This window comes from Pinus tabuliformis, chromosome 9, assembly GCF_031772625.1.
Source record: "Pinus tabuliformis cultivar Carrire ecotype Pingquan chromosome 9, CPIR1, whole genome shotgun sequence".
NCBI classification, from domain to species: domain Eukaryota; kingdom Viridiplantae; phylum Streptophyta; class Pinopsida; order Pinales; family Pinaceae; genus Pinus; species Pinus tabuliformis.
Genome location: NC_142307.1, coordinates 1,839,290,366 through 1,839,309,109, shown reverse-complemented (window position 1 = coordinate 1,839,309,109; position 18,744 = coordinate 1,839,290,366). Strand labels below are relative to the sequence as shown.

Genomic DNA, 18,744 nt, shown 5'->3' with positions numbered 1-18,744 from the left:
TAATATCTGAAATGATAATCACATTGTCATAGCAAAATTTATTTACATTTGGGAAAAACCCCATTAAAAGCTCTAACCCTCTTCTAAATTGAGCTTTTTGGCTACGAAACAGGAATCCCATATATGCAGAGAGCCATAGCCACGCTTTAAGTTTCCCCTCCAACCAGGGCAAGTTCTTACCCATAACTGGAAACTCCGCCACTGTAGACACGTCGCCCTACCAAGCAGGTTGAGCCAGCTCCGGGTCCCAACATCCTGCGTTGCATTTCAAATACAGGAAAATTGATTAGGGTATCTGATAGGGCTTGAACGCCTACAGTCACGAAGAACAAGGAAATAAGAGCAGAACAAGGAAATAAGAGCAGAGAACCAGCTGAAAGATAAAACCAAAGCTTTTACCTGTAAACATTTCTGATCCACCGCCAGACCATCAAACAGGACCCAAACAGAATTACCGACCACCGAAACAGCACTGCGGAAAATGGCCGCATCAGAGCAACCTTCGCGGGTGGAATGCAAAACAAATGAAGTCATTCTCTCCACAGTTGGAGATGAGGAAACTCTGGCAAAAGCTCCACCATTGGGTCGCATTGGAGCCACGCTTTAAATTTCCCCTCAAACTATGGCAAGTTCTTACCCGTAAGGAAACTCCGCCACTGTAGACACGTCGCCCTACCAAGCAGGTTGAGCCAGCTCGGGGTCCCAACGTCCTGCGTTGCATTTCAAATACAGGAAAACTGATTAGGGTATCTGATAGGGCTTGAACGCCTACAGTCACGAAGAACAAAGAAATAAGAGCGGAGAACCAGCTGAAAGATAAAACTAAAGCTTTTTACCTGTAAACATTTCTGATCTACCGCCAGACCATCAAACATGACCCAAGCAGAGTTACCGACCACCGAAACAGCACTGCGGAAAATGGCCGCATCAGAGCAAACTTCGCGAGTGGAATGCAAAACAAATGAAGTCATTCTCTCCACAGTTGGAGGATCTGAATCTGGCATCTTCGTTCATAATCCAGTCCGTCCTCTGTCTGTAAGGGGATTTTCCTTCATAAAACGCGGGAAATTTCTTGTGATCGATGCAGGATTTCTCTTCCGATGGAGGAAATTTGAAGCCCTGAAGATCCATTGAAAACTTTGCCTGCAAAACCCTCACTGGAGATAAAAGCTCATCAAGCTCCAAGCTCCTAGAGTCGGATGCCCAGAGACGCTGCCTGCTCAGGGAGATTTGAAGTAGCGAAAAAAACTGTGCGGCGATTTGAAGCTGCGAGAAAAACTGTGCCGAAAAAATATAAAAAACTAACCTAAACTACATCCAACGGTCTGGAACGTTTCAATCATCTAACATCTAATCTGATGGCTCAAACAAGGACACGGTGGCAATTGGGGGAGTTGATTTCAGAGAGAAAGGCGTAAAAATGTGTATCACAAAAAAATTAATTATTTCATTATTTAATCAATTTATCTAATAAAAAGACTCAAAATTCATTACAACCCTAAATTCTAAAATAAATTTGGACTTACCTCTCAATGTTACCTCAGACCCCAAATTCTCAGATAAGATTAATTTGTTTCTCAATCCCCAAATTCTCAGATAGGATTAATTTGTTTTTCAATTCTTCTTCAAACTTTCGATAAAAAAACTCAATTATATGGAATAGTGCTAGAAAAAGGGAATAATGTTAGGAAGAGGTAAAACTAATAATTCATGTGCCTCACAAGGTTAGTGTGAAATAAACATGCTTATTTTGATTCATTAACTTTGAGGTAAATAATACTTATTTGTTTTGATTCATTAACTCTGAGATGAATATTTCTGAAAATTACTCCAATGCAATTCTTTCCCGTACTTCCCTTTGAAAATACCTAATAAAATATATCGGGTACTTTTTATAACGTCTAAAAGTTTAAATTATTTTACCACAAAATCAACCCTGGTATCGAGTTATATGGTGGTGATAACCAGATGAACAGGGGTTTTTCAAAATATATCTTTGGATCCAAGATACTGTTCCAGCGCTTACTGGCATTTATACATGTAAGGGGGAGTGGATTTGGAGTTGATAAAGTGAGTACCCTTTCCGTTTACAAGAACGGATCTACGAGCGCTGAGAGGATTGAAAATTTTTCAAAATATATCTTTGGATCCAAGATACTGTTCCAGCGCTTACTGGCATTTATACATGTAAGGGGGAGTGGATTTGGAGTTGATAAAGTGAGTACCCTTTCCGTTTACAAGAACGGATCTACGAGCGCTGAGAGGATTGAAAATTTTTATTTGAGCCATCCTTCTTGATGACCATCAAATGCGGGTGGAGCCGAGTAGGGCAAATCGATTTCACTGCGTGTATAACGAACATGATCATAGATGGCCGTATGGTATACATTACCAATCAAATGAACTCTGAGATGTTGGACGCCAGTGTTTTTTTATGTTTGTACACGACACTTCCAACCGGGTATGAGTTTTTCTCCACTTTTTAAACATTTCCAAGTTCGGAGTTCCCTGGTGCATAGAAACCAATGAAAGCAATTCAATTAAAACTCCATACAAGACTTCCGCACAGTATTTATTACAACACCCACCTCAACAACAAATTTTACTCCACAAGTGCAGTAAGTGAAACCCTATCTAAAAATGAATCCCAAGTGGACATGGGCAACATTCCAGATTCAGAATTCATTCAAAATGTCTTCAAAGTGGTTATGGAGGGGACATGGAACTGTTTGTCCAAAGCCCAAATCGCCTCCAGGCTAAATCCCTGCATTATGAGCGAGATCCTTCTGCAGATTGGTAGGCATGATGGAAACCTGGCATGGAGATTCTTCAAGTGGGTTGCCTACTTGCCACACTACCAGCACGCCACCCGCCCTTACTGGACCATAATCCATATTCTCACTAAGAACAATAAGTTCAAAACTGCACAGTCATTGTTACAATCCATTTCCCATAAAGGCTTCCTATCTTCTCCAGTAGTCTTAGATGTTATGATAAATGATTATAGCAATTTGGGCACCAATTCTGCAGTTCTGAGTATGCTGATCAATTCATATGCGCAATCCAAAATGACCCAAGATGCAATCCAAGTATTTTATCAGTTGGGTTCTTATGGAATCAACCCCACCGTACACTCTTGTAATATCCTTCTAAACAGTCTAGTCAAGGCCAAATTGCCAACTATGGCCTGGAAAATCTATAGGGAAATGTTGTGTAGAGGGATCGAGGCTGATTCTCGGACTTTCAATGTCATGATCCATGCCTGCTGCAAACAAGGTGATCTGCAAAATGCCGAAGAACTTGTAAATCAGATGAAGAAGCATGGATTCAATCCAGATTTGTTCACATATAATAGTCTTATTTCCCTTCTTTCCAAGAAAGGAATGCATTATGAAGCTTTAAGCATCCAAGACACGATGTTAGAGAAGGGCATTCAACCCGATATTGTAACATATAACACTCTAATACACGGGTTTTGCAAAGAGGGCAGATTGAGGGATGCATTGAAGATTTTGAACGAAATGGGTGATCTGGTTCCAAATAATGTAACATATACTACCCTGATTGATGGTTATTGCAGAGAAAATAATCTGACTGAGGCTTTCAGACTGCGGGATGAAATGATAAGGAAAGGGCTGGTGCCAGGAACGGTGACATACAATGTCCTCCTCCATAAGCTCTGCGAGGAAGGGAAATTGGAAGAAGCAAATGATCTCTTGAATGAATTGGCGGAAAAGGGTCTTGAACCTGATCACTTTACATGCAATACCTTGATCAATTCGCAGTGCAAGAGAGGTAACATGGCTGATGCCTGGAAACTTCGCAACAAGATGTTACAAACCGGGCTAGTTTTTGATGTGTATACTTACAAGGCTCTTATTCATGGCTTTTGCAAGTCTGGGAAAACAGATGAAGCAAAGGATGTCCTGTTTGAAATGATTATTGCAGGTTTGTAATTTCCAACAAGATTTTATAATTAAAGAATTTTACTTCCTCTTATAATCCTGATTTTTACCCGCAACTATAGGTCTGGGTTTTTTTCATGTACAGTGACCAACTTCACCAATAGGATTTGTTGTATCCATTTCCGTTTGTGAGAAATGGGCCTGTTGCAATACTGAACATTGTATATTAATAAATCAGTTTGTTGTCTGTTGAGTGCAGGTTTTATGCCTAATTTTAGTGTGTACTCATGGCTAATTGATGGTTATTGTGTCCAACACAATGAAGAGGAAGCCCTGAAGCTGCCTGATGAATTTGTCAAAAGAGGTTTATCTGAAGATGTTTTTCTCTATAGTAGCATCATTCGAGGTTTGTGCAGGAAAGCCAAGCTGAGAAGTGCCGAAAAAGCATTCAATAAAATGTCTAGGAGGGGTCTTGTTGGTGATGCCCTTGTTTATACTACTCTTATTTATGCATACTTGGGAGCAGGTGAGCTAAATAAAGCTTCAGAACTTTGCGAAGAAATGGCTTCAAAAAGGATTCTGATCAATCTTAAAACATTTTATGTATTTGATAAGTATTCTCTAGAGATGGATGGCAGACCTGAGGTTTTCTGGAATGGGATGATAGAGAGAGGCTTAGTTGTGAAAAGTGTTGCTCAGAAAGTGAAAACTATTGCACAAGCTTCCACTTCCAGTATGCTATTTTGATATGTAACATTAAGGCTCTATGACCTCTTTTGAGTAAAATATTTGAGGTCCAATAGCTTGGGATGCCTCTCTGGAATTTTCTGAATGGTGTTTCCAACACAGAAGGAAAGTGCTTGAATATTGTTGAAAAAAAAGAAAGTGGTTTAATGATTCCAGAAGGGAATTGTAACTAATGTTGCACGCTTAGGCACTTTAAAGAACGAGATACATGAACTTGGGCTTCCGAAGAATATTAAAATAAGTCCGTGCCATCCACATCCATTTATCAGCATTTGACATGGGGCACTTAGTTTGCCCTATTTTTGGTTAGCCCTGTTTTTCTGGTGAGTCTCATTTCTGCACATTCTGATCATGTTTTCAGAAATCCGACGTTCTGGGTTGTCTTAAAATTGGCCAAAATACCTAGGGCCTAGTTTCATGGACAAAACTCCCCTTGCAGAGGTAGTACTCGGAGTTCCAGGATAGTTTCAAGTTTCAACGAGATTTAGAGTGAAAATTAGCCGGAAAAGTGGGGTACTTTGAGTGCCAGATATCCCATGCTCCATTTATCAGTTTGGTATGTAGACATCTATGTGATTCAAGTTTACATAGAGGCTGATATAATGTTTGAAGTTCTCATGCTTGTGAAATTGTATTTCATGCAATGTATAAACGAAAGTCCCCTGGAAAAATTGCAGCATGCTCTTTGGGCCAGTTTTAATGTTTCTCTTGAGTTTAAAGGAAGCACTTTCAAAAAATCCAGGAGGTTGTCACCGCAAAATATAAACTTCTTTCATGGTTATTCTGTGTATTTCTCTAATAGAAGAAATTGTCACCAGGGGGCAGGGGGTTGCACAGAACTTTGAAATAGACAAGATATTCTATAATGAAAGATCAATATTGTGAATAGACCAGTCTGTACAGAGTAAAACAACAGGGGAAAAAGCAACGGTTTATCTCACAACCAAGTAATTCCTGTAAAGTACAATTCAAGATCATAATGATCCTGATAATTCATCTGACAAAACCTTTCCTTCAGAAAAAATGATTTTAGTGGAGAAATTCCCTAGTTTCCATCCTTAAAGATGCACGAATATATTGAGACCAGGAAACTCCTTGACCCACATAATTTGCAAACAGGATTAGCAATGATCCAGTTGCAAACATAGACACATTTGTTTTTTTCAGGAAACGAAAAAGCATAATTATATTATATAAGCTATATAATGAGCAGATAATACATTGCCAGATATAGATGAAGCAAAGGATGTCCTGTTTGAAATGATTATTGCAGGTTTGTAATTTCCAACAAGATTTTATAATTAAAGAATTTTACTTCCTCTTATAATCCTGATTTTTACCCGCAACTATAGGTCTGGGTTTTTTTCATGTACAGTGACCAACTTCACCAATAGGATTTGTTGTATCCATTTCCGTTTGTGAGAAATGGGCCTGTTGCAATACTGAACATTGTATATTAATAAATCAGTTTGTTGTCTGTTGAGTGCAGGTTTTATGCCTAATTTTAGTGTGTACTCATGGCTAATTGATGGTTATTGTGTCCAACACAATGAAGAGGAAGCCCTGAAGCTGCCTGATGAATTTGTCAAAAGAGGTTTATCTGAAGATGTTTTTCTCTATAGTAGCATCATTCGAGGTTTGTGCAGGAAAGCCAAGCTGAGAAGTGCCGAAAAAGCATTCAATAAAATGTCTAGGAGGGGTCTTGTTGGTGATGCCCTTGTTTATACTACTCTTATTTATGCATACTTGGGAGCAGGTGAGCTAAATAAAGCTTCAGAACTTTGCGAAGAAATGGCTTCAAAAAGGATTCTGATCAATCTTAAAACATTTTATGTATTTGATAAGTATTCTCTAGAGATGGATGGCAGACCTGAGGTGTTCTGGAATGGGATGATAGAGAGAGGCTTAGCTGTGAAAAGTGTTGCTCAGAAAGTGAAAACTATTGCACAAGCTTCCACTTCCAGTATGCTATTTTGATATGTAACATTAAGGCTCTATGACCTCTTTTGAGTAAAATATTTGAGGTCCAATAATTTGGGATGCCTCTCTGGAATTTTCTGAATGGTGTTTCCAACACAGAAGGAAAGTGCTTGAATATTGTTGAAAAAAAAGAAAGTGGTTTAATGATTCCAGAAGGGAATTGTAACTAATGTTGCACGCTTAGGCACTTTAAAGAACGAGATACATGAACTTGGGCTTCCGAAGAATATTAAAATAAGTCCGTGCCATCCACATCCATTTATCAGCATTTGACATGGGGCACTTAGTTTGCCCTATTTTTGGTTAGCCCTGTTTTTCTGGTGAGTCTCATTTCTGCACATTCTGATCATGTTTTCAGAAATCCGACGTTCTGGGTTGTCTTAAAATTGGCCAAAATACCTAGGGCCTAGTTTCATGGACAAAACTCCCCTTGCAGAGGTAGTACTCGAAGTTCCAGGATAGTTTCAAGTTTCAACGAGATTTAGAGTGAAAATTAGCCGGAAAAGTGGGGTACTTTGAGTGCCAGATATCCCATGCTCCATTTATCAGTTTGGTATGTAGACATCTATGTGATTCAAGTTTACATAGAGGCTGATATAATGTTTGAAGTTCTCATGCTTGTGAAATTGTATTTCATGCAATGTATAAACGAAAGTCCCCTGGAAAAATTGCAGCATGCTCTTTGGGCCAGTTTTAATGTTTCTCTTGAGTTTAAAGGAAGCACTTTCAAAAATCCAGGAGGTTGTCACCGCAAAATATAAACTTCTTTCATGGTTATTCTGTGTATTTCTCTAATAGAAGAAATTGTCACCTGGGGGCAGGGGGTTGCACAGAACTTTGAAATAGACAAGATATTCTATAATGAAAGATCAATATTGTGAATAGACCAGTCTGTACAGAGTAAAACTACAGGGGAAAAAGCAACGGTTTATCTCACAACCAAGTAATTCCTGTAAAGTACAATTCAAGATCATAATGATCCTGATAATTCATCTGACAAAACCTTTCCTTCAGAAAAAATGATTTTAGTGGAGAAATTTCCTAGTTTCCATCCTTAAAGATGTACGAATATATTGAGACCAGGAAACTCCTTGACCCACATAATTTGCAAACAGGATTAGCAATGATCCAGTTGCAAACATAGACACATTTGTTTTTTTCAGGAAACGAAAAAGCATAATTATATTATATAAGCTATATAATGAGCAGATAATACATTGCCAGATATAAACTTCATATGGGCAGAAGACGGACGCATGGACAATCCGTAGCAGAAGAGTCTGAAAGTAGGAGGGAGACTAGTCCCAAACAGAAAGTTTCTGGAGTTCATCCTGATAGACACATTTGTTAGGCTCACCTTTTCTATCGCTCTCACAGATTGTAATCTTGGCAAGGTAGAACTGACATGTCTAGAATCATAGTGCTTTCACAAGTTACAATTCTTTGAACATCGCCAATTTTGTAGCTCATTTCTATATTGGCAATAATATGTATATTTGAGCAATCTGTGACATTTTGCCTGTCATTCTCCGGTTAATGGTTCATTTCATGATTCCACACAGACAAGTTACACATTTGATCTTAATACACTAGCGAACACACCTAAGTGTGATTTTTAGTACGTTAAGATCATACTGTGCGCTGTTATTATTGTTCCTTTCATTATCGATTGTATTTTGCAATACATTGTTTTCTTGATATTCTGCTCATACTTTTTACTCCCCTTCTGTTGATCTCATGCATTTTCATTACTCACCTCCATTCTTAAATTGCTTTGTATATGCTTCGCCTTGGTCTCTTTCGTATGCTCGTGGGTGGGCAAAATCCAAACTTGCGCTCGTCCCATCAGTACCACTTCACTACCGAAAGGAACAATGACAGCCTTGTTCTTTTTCAGGAATTCTTGTCCTAGAACCATGTCGAGGTCTTCCATCTCCATCGCTATGAAGTCTTCCTGACCTCTCCATTCTTTTATCTGTACCCGTACGTCGTGTACCCGTCCTGCTACCTTGGTCTTAGAATTCGCGGCTTTAATTTCCAACCTTGCTGGAGTAATTGTCAGTCCGAATTCTTTTGCCAACCGTGTCGCTATAAAGTTGTGTTTGGTTCCTGTGTCCACCAATGCTTCGATGGTTTTGCCATACAATGTCAAGTCCACGAACTCCAAGCGATTCATCCCCACTTTTCTCATGGTCTTGTTTGTATGCAGATTCACCTTCAATTTTTCTTCTCAAACCAGCTAGCTGACCGGGCTGCTTTCCATGTGAGTGTCCTCACTCCTCCATGTTGATAAGCCACCCGATCCTGGTCCGCCTTGAACACCTTCAAATGCTACCTCCATCGGATCATCATCATAAAGGTCCACCCATGTCTCCAACCAGCACGATTCGGACTTAGCTTGATTATCTCCAAGCCAATCCTCTATCATAGTCAAGTCTTCCGCATCCTTGGTTCCCGTGACCTCTTCCTCTTGGTCTGCAACTCCATCCGGTTCGATTGTCTGATCAATCTGAAGAAGTCCCTCTTGCCCAAGTATTACATCAATACCATCGGTATTGACCACCACGAAAGTCAGCTGTCCTCTATATCCTTCGAACTGCACAGGCACGTCTTGAACCACGGCCAAGCCCCATTCCCAGTTCTCCACGGTAGATGTCAGCCCCACTTCCTCAATCAATCGCAAAGATATGAGGTTATACAACCCACCTGTTTTTGCCAATGCTGGAACATCTCTGCCACAGACGTTCAAGATTACAAAATCTTGGTTGTTCTCCATAACCGTATCTTCACTTGCCAACTGCTCACTGCTACAACGCCCGGGTCCGTTCGGGCTCTGATACCACCTCGGCCGTATTTCTATATTGGCAATAATATGTATATTTGAGCAATCTGTGACATTTTGCCTGTCATTCTCCGGTTAATGGTTCATTTCATGATTCCACACAGACAAGTTACACATTTGATCTTAATACACTAGCGAACACACCTAAGTGTGATTTTTAGTACGTTAAGATCATACTGTGCGCTGTTATTATTGTTCCTTTCATTATCGATTGTATTTTGCAATACACTGTTTTCTTGATATTCTGCTCATACTTTTTACTCCCCTTCTGTTGATCTCATGCATTTTCATTACTCACCTCCATTCTTAAATTGCTTTGTTGCACTTAACTTCCTTGATAAATTATTCACCTTTGTCTCTCATCTTTAAAATATCGCCTCCTCTCTTCAGAAGAATGCGCAGTGTTTTGTATGTATTCTCATTGGGTGAAGCCTTTAGTTTTAACATTTGATGAAAAACTTCAGCAGCCTCTCTCAATCTTCCATCTGCAATGAACAGGCTAATGACGCTATTAAAAGAAAGAACGTTAGTAAGAAATCCCGATTCTAACATTTCCTTTGCAGTGAATGCTTTCGACAACTGCACCTACAATTAAAAATACATACGACTAATAACTGGGTTTTATTTTCATTTTCACAGGAGCTAAAAACCCGGAAAGCTATCGATAAGCAGATGAGAATGAGAAGCTAATCACCCCGAAAACTGTCTGCTAAGCAGATGAATCATAAACAAGATTCACCAAATACTTAACGGGAAGTTTCCTCGGCTGCCTCTTCTACTCCATTCGGCATCGGGATCCAACCACAATAACTTCTCAATATTACCGCTGTGGAAAATCTCAGTAAGAATTAAAAGGGGCCACAACATATTTAAAAGGGGCTTTCTCGGCTAGTTCCTCAACTCTTCACTGCATTGCAAATCAACCACAAAAAAATTTAATTACATTTTAACAGACTTATGATTTGAAAAAATCAAACCAGAATGAAAAATACTCGGCCAAAGTAGAGGACGAATCCGATGATGCTTGAGAAGCGGCCAGGTTCGAAGGTGAGACGCTTTAAAACGTTACGCAGGACACTAGGTCATCTAACAGAATAACACCACCTCTCAATATTACCGTGTAAAAGTTTAATTACATATTAAAAAATTTAACAGACTTTTGATGAAAAGAATCAAACCAGAATGAAAAATACTTAGTCAAAAATAACGAATCCGAAGATGCTTGAGAAGCGGCCAGGCTCGCAGGCAAGTCGCGTTAAACACTAGGTCGTCTCAAAGAATAAAACCGCCTTGGATTAATCACATAACCTGCATGCATATAGCGGAAGATGGCCCAATGAGATATACGGCTACTGCAATGTGCAATGAAACCCTGCACTGGTAAGAAACGGCATCAAGAAATCGTCCAGCCATTAGACTACTAGAAAATCCCGTTCAGCTGCGCGGATGAAACTATTCGACCCGATGCCAAATGAAACGCCCAAACCATTTGGGCAACCCCTTTGAATGAACGATCAACGGCTGAAATTGTTGCTATCGTCTAACATATGATCGTGTGGCTTACAAGATGACATGTAGGCAGAGAGGGGAGTTGATTTCAGAGGGAAACGCCTTACGGCGTAAATATTATTGTTTTATTAATAAAAAAATGTTGGTGATATTTTTGTTACCAAGTTTTATATTCAATTTGTTAAATATAAAGTTTTCATTTATAATGGATTTATTATTTAGAAATGCTTCACAGTTAGATCTTCAACCTAGGTACATTGTTCAACTATAATAATATTTTCTTCACTGAGTTGAAGCTTTCAGGGCTTTCCAAATGGTTGGTTGGAGAATGCGTAGCAAACTAAAATCCAATCACTAATTGGACTCAGTTTGTGGAATCCCTTAGTCTCATCTTCTAACCTTATGGGTGCTTCACATGTATCAAGGATTGAACAATTATGTTTGCGTAAAACTATATCCACCACTTCAACCAATTATGAATTCTTCTTGGCACTATTGATCAATTTGAAAAATTTGTCTCCAAGGTTAAAAAGAGGCTGTAGGAACATTTGTATCATGAGTTTAAGTACATGGAAAACACCCCCCTTGATGCAAGATATAATCAAGTATATTTGGCTGAAGAAAATTTTGTAAATCAACACAAAATTTAGCACTCTTCATCCTCCAATCTTTCAATATTCACACCTTTAAAGTGCACACCTCTTGCTAATACATGTTCAAGATATTTTTTGTATTTTGATTTATCTTCTTCTCCTTATATTAAGTTTTTATAAACATTGTAAGAAATAAGTACATAATAAATCTAATGTTTCCAATTGAATAAGAAAACTTTGGTTATATAATCTTCTATAAAGGAAGATAACGATGCTCTCGTTGATCTTTTTAGTGATAATAGAACTTATGAAGAGTTAAGGTGACTCAATATAGCCACCTTATTGTGGTACTTTACTCCAAAATCTCAAGATGTTTTATTTATCACACATGCACATCTCTCCCATGATTTCTCCACTACGTGTATACTTGAAAATAGTACACAAAAGAATTCAAATGCCAAATCCATCATTAATAGGCTACAGTTTCTAATGGACCCTCATACTCATCCTTATGCACTTTGATGAAGGGATAATGGTTCCTCTTCAAATATCACACAAAAATGCATGGTCCCATTTGATTCAAGTCTTACATTTTTAGGTAAAATCACGTGTAACATGGGGCGGTGCACAACATGATGGCCCCAAAAGTGGAATGAGGCCATCATGAATGTGCACTAGCAAGAAAGTGTGTTCATTTCTAGGAATGTGTGGGAATTCCTGGGCATCCAGGCTCGACAAAGCCTAAGTTGCTAACCAAGATGCCAGCTAAGCCACTAGCTCAACATGGCTCAAGAGTATGCACAGGTTCCTAGGAATGCACACGCATTCTTAGGACTGTGCACATGTTCTTAGGAATGTGCATGAATTGTTACAATAATGCATGTGTTCAGGGTGTAATTCATATTTTATGCACCCACAACCCCATTTTTTACTAGTTTGGGACCACGCAACACATTTTTAGGTGTCACTGGGGCAAAAAAATATTCTTAGTCTACGTCAAGCACCTGGGTCAACATAATACCTCATCTATGGATTCCAATTAAGCATTCTAATGGTTGTTTTTTGTTTCTTTCATTTATTTGGTTAAAATTGAAAAAATACCTAAGTAATACCCTAAATATTGTCACCATCTTGAATCGCAGAGAAATTGGTTAATATGGAACCTAGTCATAACCCATATCCACCATCACCAAACCAAAATTTAGAACAATGAACTCAAACCAAGAACAAAGAAATGTAAATTATGAAATTAATGCATCATTGGCTACTTTTGAGTTCACCGATATAGGATCCCCAAAACACCAGAGTGTTGTCATTAAACTTAAGTGTGTCATCCATCTCCAATGCCCAAAGATAGTTAACCAACATTTCTAATTATAGGGCTAGAATGTATGAACACTATACAACTAGTCTAAATAAAGACCAAATCAAAGCCCTCAACATTACTAGAACAATATTTTTTGTCTTTGTAACCCAAGAAACAAACAACCATACAAGTAAAACAAAAACACATTCATATGGACTAGTCTACCTACTAACCATTTCAAGACCATTGGGTGGAAAAGTAGTTCATGGTATTTGATAAACATCCTTGTAATAATAGGGAGGTACCTCTATATTTCTTGAGGAAGTTATGTGCATAGTTTAGGCTAGAACTCTATGTCAATTACTTTAAAATGGGAGAATTCCAAGGGGTGGGTCATGGCTCTGCACAAGATAAACAAAATGCTAGGCATAAGCCAACATTAGGTCCCCGTCCACATAGACGAAGGCCTAACCCCCTTGCCCAACATCCTCTAGTAATGGATAGCATATTGAAACTAAATAGAAATAGCCACATTGATTCACACCCTAGTGTATCATGGCATCTTGTTAGCATGGTCGTGCCAAGAGCCGCTAGCAATTGATATGTGATAGGGGTTAGACCATCTAACTCTACAACATAGTTTGACCAACAGAGGCTACATGGAGGCTCATGTGAGCCTAATATGTACTAGCTATGGAAAAACTTGCTATGAGAAGATGGAGGGTATGAGGTAGTATATTTTTATGGAGGAGGCTATTATCTTAACCCTCTTTACATTCTTATCTATATATATATATATATATATATATAGAGAGAGAGAGAGAGAGAGAGAGAGAGAGATTGTATTGTGTGCTTTATCTATATTCTAATTATATATTGTTTGTAGGTGTTATGCCATAATAGCACTCGCCCCACCACTACAAATGAATCAGTGCTAGTTTGTGCCATTAATGTTGTAGTGGATGTTGCTTTCTCATTTGGTGTATCACATAATCGGGCATGACGAATTAAAACTATTTGTCCTTACAAAACATTTCATATGTTTTTAGTCCATAAGATAGATCTTTTTAGTTTGGATACAATTGTAGTATTCATTTAATGTTTTTATAGATTGTGATGATGACATGCCCACTTGGAGTGAACATATAATCCCTTTCCCAGGTATCATGTGTCAAATTAAATTTTTTTAAATGTTTATTTCATTACCCTATTTTGGTTAAGTAATGAAAATATTACAAACACATATGCAAGTTCCTTCATTTTCCTAGTTTTCCACTCTATCCCCTACATATCATTCACCACCATCCATTATTCCCCCATAAATTGTATGTTAATATCATCACATTGCCTCAATTTTGGTATTCATATTACTTCCATTAAGGAGCTTCATTAATACAACCCATGGGTGTTGATCGTCACCCACCTCCAACACCTTTGCAATCCCATCCACCCATAGAGGTGGCATCCATAGACCATCTGGTAGCATCCCTTGCCACCGCCCCCACCACCCCCCCCCACCCCGCCCCCAAACAAATTTTCACTACCATTGTTCCATCCCCGATGGTTTCTCCAAATAGCCCCCATGTAGTCCCCTGGTCATCAACCCATGATGGCAATTTAGTGGATGCAATAGTAGATGTTGCCTTTGAGAAGGTTGCGCTTTCTTTATGATAAAACAAATTGCTTCTAGAAATTTTTTGTTTAAATTATATGCTTTGACTCTTGTAACTATTACATGGTGATATAATAGAGAGGTTGGCACATGGAGGATGACAACACCCTCACAACTGATTATATCATCTGTGGAGAGTTTATTGGGCTTGAATTATAAAGTATTAGTTTGTAAGCATGATAATTCATTGTGGAAAAAAAAACAACCTAATGAGAATTTTGTTTCTTTTTTCAATCCACGGAGAGACAAAGAATGCCCCAAAAGGAAAAAAAGTCAAGCTCCTTCTTCTACTAAGAGGAGAAATATCAACTTCCAAGATGCAAATGATGGTGGTGAGGTGGAAGTGGTCAATAAGTAACTAATGAGACCCATTTTGTATTTGTGACATCATATGTTATACTTTCAGGTTTGGGTATTATATGTTGTTTGTATATTAGATCCATTTTCTATATAGTTCATCATATGCCATACTTCCATGTTTATGCATGAGATGTTGTTTTTGTATATTGGGCATGTTGTGCCATTTTGTTGAATATGTCTATTTGAGACAATTTTGAGTGTCTGCATATATATATATATATATATATATATATATATATATATATATATAATGGAACATGTTTTATGAAGTGTTATATTTCTAGGTTGAATTTGCATGTATGTAGTGATGATGCAATATCAACTATGGTGAAGTGAACATTCTAATATGTTGTATCGTTGAAGGTGTTTGGCGTGGGTTTTTAAACATGTAGTAGTTAGGCATATTCTTGGTGATACATGTAGTTAATGATCATGCAAAATTAGCAAGGTTGCAATATTAAGTTTTAAAAATATGTATTAACACAACTTTTTGTTGATAAGGTAATATTATTTTGTTACCCCACACAAAAACCAAGATTTAATCCCTTATATTGGTTCATACGATTTTTCATTTATTTTCATATGTATCTCTTTCTCTTAGAGATGTTAATTTTTTGTGTTGTGTATAAAATAATGTGTGGCTTTGTTAGGCCCCTATACTACTAGTGTAACCCCTTATTGTTATTAGTACAACCCACTTATTATATTGATGTACCCATGTAGTGCCCATATTGTTACTATTGTGCCACATAGAAGCCCACTATTGTTATTGTTGTGCCCTACAATATTATTGTTATGTAGGCTTTGATTGTATTGGGACCACTTAGACTCCTATATATAGAAAGGAGGTATTTTCATTTGTATCAGAAAAGAATTGTTCATTTATGTAATGTAAAGGAGGTTGCCCCCTCGAAGAGGCTAAATTCTAAGGTGTGGATTTATCTTTTCTATCTTTTCTTGAGCTGGTTTCATAACATTTGGTATCAGAGCTTTGGATTCTAGGGTTTCGCTGCTCCAAACAGGTCATCGTGGCATTTTCGCTATAACTTTTTTTCTGTGACGTTTCAGAAGTCGCAAAAAAAACCCACTTGAGAAGAAATCGCACTGAACCTTGGGTCCGAATTTCAGAGCTTTTCGTACGATATTTTCAGAGATATGATCTGAGGAAGTTGGTCTTTTGGCAGACTCCTGAATTACACTCAAAACAGGTGACCTGGGGAAAATCGTCATAACTTTCTTTCTGAGCATCGGATTGAAATTTCGTAAGAAGGTACAGAAAGAGGACAGACTGTAGTTTTCTTTTATGTATTTTTCAGAGTCAAAGGTTGAAGCAGTGACTCGTGGCACGTCGTACAAGTTTTCTCTACTGAACTAGTCTAAAAGCAAGTCATTGTGGGAGATTTCACATAACTTTTTCTTGGAGAATCCAATTTGGATCAGACTGGTGGCATTGGAAAGAGGACACAGAGGGCTACTACAGGTCACAATTTCAGAACTTAAAGATCCAAAAGTACAGAGTTACAGTCGTTTCAAGGTCGAGCTCCTAAAATCAAGAAAAAGCAAGATGAGGAAGTTTGATGGCAAGGATCCGTAAATTGGATACTTCAGATGGAGCAATATTTTGATCTACATGGTGTACAACTGTTACAAAAGGTATGTATTGCATCTTCATATTTAGAACCAGATCAATTTTTATGGTACAAAGGGCTTTGTTCTCATAAACAACTTGTTACGTGGTCAATTTTCACGGAGGAAATGATAGCACATTATGAGGATACAAAGAGCAACACCTTCTTTAGAGCAACACCACAACAATTGGAAAGAGTAAAAGGGCTTTGTGACATAGTGGAAAGAAAAATTATGGAAACCAGGAAGTGTACCCCTCACAACTATAAAGATGGAAGTGTTGTTTCTCCTAGCCTTCCACAACCTACAAGGGTTACACCACAACAATTGGAAGAAAAAAGAGAAAAAGGGCTTTGTTACAATTGTGATAGAAAATGCACTAAAGGTCATAAGTGTGGTGAGAAGAAATTATTTTACATAGAATATGAAGAGGAGGAAGAAAAAGATCAAGAAACAACAAAAGAAGAAGATATACGCCAGGACCCCACCCCAGAGAAAGAATAAATGAATCAGACGATATCTTGTAATTCATTGTTCGAAATTACCACTCCTCAAACTATCAAGATAGAAGGACATATAAAGAAGAAAAATGTTCAAGTAGTGAAAGACCACATCGAGCATCAAGAAATGAATCTGACCACATCTTATAAAGGATTGGAAGAAATTACCACTCCTCAAACTCTAGAGATAGAAGGACATATCAAGAAGAAAAAGGTTCAAGCAGTGAAGGATCACATCGAGCATCACCAACAAGTTCTCCAACTTTTAAAGGATAACGTCACTTCAGTGCAAAATCAAACGAAACAACAGGTAGATCAACATCATAGTGAAAAATGTTTTGATGTAGGTGATTGGGTATTTTTACTGCTACATCTCAAGTAAGCTATTTATGAGAAGGAAATGTTGGCAATACTACATGCACTTAAAAATGGCAACCTTACCGAATGGGAAGACTCTTCAAGGATGAGGATGTGGAAGCATTGTTTTGTGCTATTTATATTATCCAACCAGATTGGATAAACGAAGCAAGGGATGAATGGAAGAAGGACGAAGAAGTATGGCCACTTATTCAAAAGTTGCAAAAGATCCCAATTCAAACAATATTGCCAGAAATTGAAGAGGAAAGAAAAATCATATTGGAACCAGGAGCAGTCACAGAAACAAGAACCCGACAGCTACGAAATCGATCAATTTCAGAGTATCTCATCAAGTGGAAGAACTTACCCGCTGAAGATTCCACATGGGAGGACAAGAATCTTATACAGAAGCATCAAGAACTACTCAAGCGTTGAGGACAACGCTTTTTGAAGGAGAGGGGCATGTTAGGCCCCTATACTACTAGTGTAACCCCTTATTGTTATTAGTACAACCCACTTATTATATTGATGTACCCATGTAGTGCCCATATTGTTACTATTGTGCCACATAGAAGCCCACTATTGTTATTGTTGTGCCCTACAATATTATTGTTATGTAGGCTTTGATTGTATTGGGACCACTTAGACTCCTATATATAGAAAGGAGGTATTTTCATTTGTATCAGAAAAGAATTGTTCATTTATGTAATGTAAAGGAGGTTGCCCCCTCGAAGAGGCTAAATTCTAAGGCGTGGATTTATCTTTTCTATCTTTTCTTGAGCTGGTTTCATAACAGGCTTAAAGCATGAGAGAACAACTCCCAAAAACGATGCCTCATTAATGGTGACTAACTCCTATTAGGGATGTGCTTGCACCAACACATCGCTCTTAAGATTGGATTTCCATATACCTATCATTATTCATGTATAGTTAGTTGCATGTTTCGTCATTTAAGTTCCCTGCATATGCAAACCAAGGGCACGTAGTTCATATTTTATTATTTATTTTATCATTTGAGCCACGTTCAACTAGTTAAATAGTAAATTTATGGACAATTTGTAAAACAACAAAGACACCTTTCCTAAGATGACTAAATTTTGGTAGTTATTTATTATATCACATTCATTTCTTATTTTATTTTTTTTAAATATAATTATATTTTTCTCATCATTTTGTACTACAGGTTTTCAGCGAGATCTGTTTTCCACTCTTTAGCTCAAATCGTTCCCAACATTCAATAGATTTATGTTTCTTGGATGCCACTCTCCCATCTAACACATCATCTAGCATATATTTGGTTCCATTCAAGTACACCCCCCAACCAAACCTTTCCTAGTGTGAAGCCCA

At 37.9% G+C, this 18,744-nt stretch overlaps 1 protein-coding gene across 5 annotated transcripts; it reads left to right on the top strand.

The window, feature by feature from the left end:
* The first annotated feature begins 2,034 nt into the window (after positions 1 to 2,034).
* Positions 2,035 to 6,685, top strand: LOC149156156 (uncharacterized). Of its 5 annotated transcripts, none has more exons than XM_089437953.1 (3): positions 2,035 to 3,948; positions 4,165 to 4,655; positions 6,142 to 6,257. In XM_089437953.1, exons 1-2 carry the CDS (start codon positions 2,526 to 2,528, stop codon positions 4,650 to 4,652), a joined length of 1,911 nt encoding a protein of 636 aa, XP_089294079.1. In that variant the 5' UTR covers positions 2,035 to 2,525; the 3' UTR covers positions 4,653 to 4,655; positions 6,142 to 6,257. The 5 variants fall into 5 exon arrangements, 3 of the variants coding, with proteins under 3 accessions (XP_089294079.1, XP_089294078.1, XP_089294077.1); XR_016262209.1 differs by having other exon boundaries at positions 2,037 to 3,948; positions 4,165 to 4,975; XR_016262208.1 differs by having other exon boundaries at positions 2,037 to 3,948; positions 4,165 to 5,925.
* Positions 6,686 to 18,744: the final 12,059 nt, after the last annotated feature.

Coding starts and splice junctions, on each gene's coding strand:
- LOC149156156 (XM_089437951.1), top strand. CDS start 2,526: ATGAAAGCAATTCAATTAAAACTCCATACAAGACTTCCGCACAGTATT. Junction 3,949..4,164: donor GTTTGAAATGATTATTGCAG/GTTTGTAATTTC, acceptor TGTTGAGTGCAG/GTTTTATGCCTAATTTTAGT. Junction 4,639..6,141: donor TGCACAAGCTTCCACTTCCA/GTATGCTATTTT, acceptor TGTTGAGTGCAG/GTTTTATGCCTAATTTTAGT.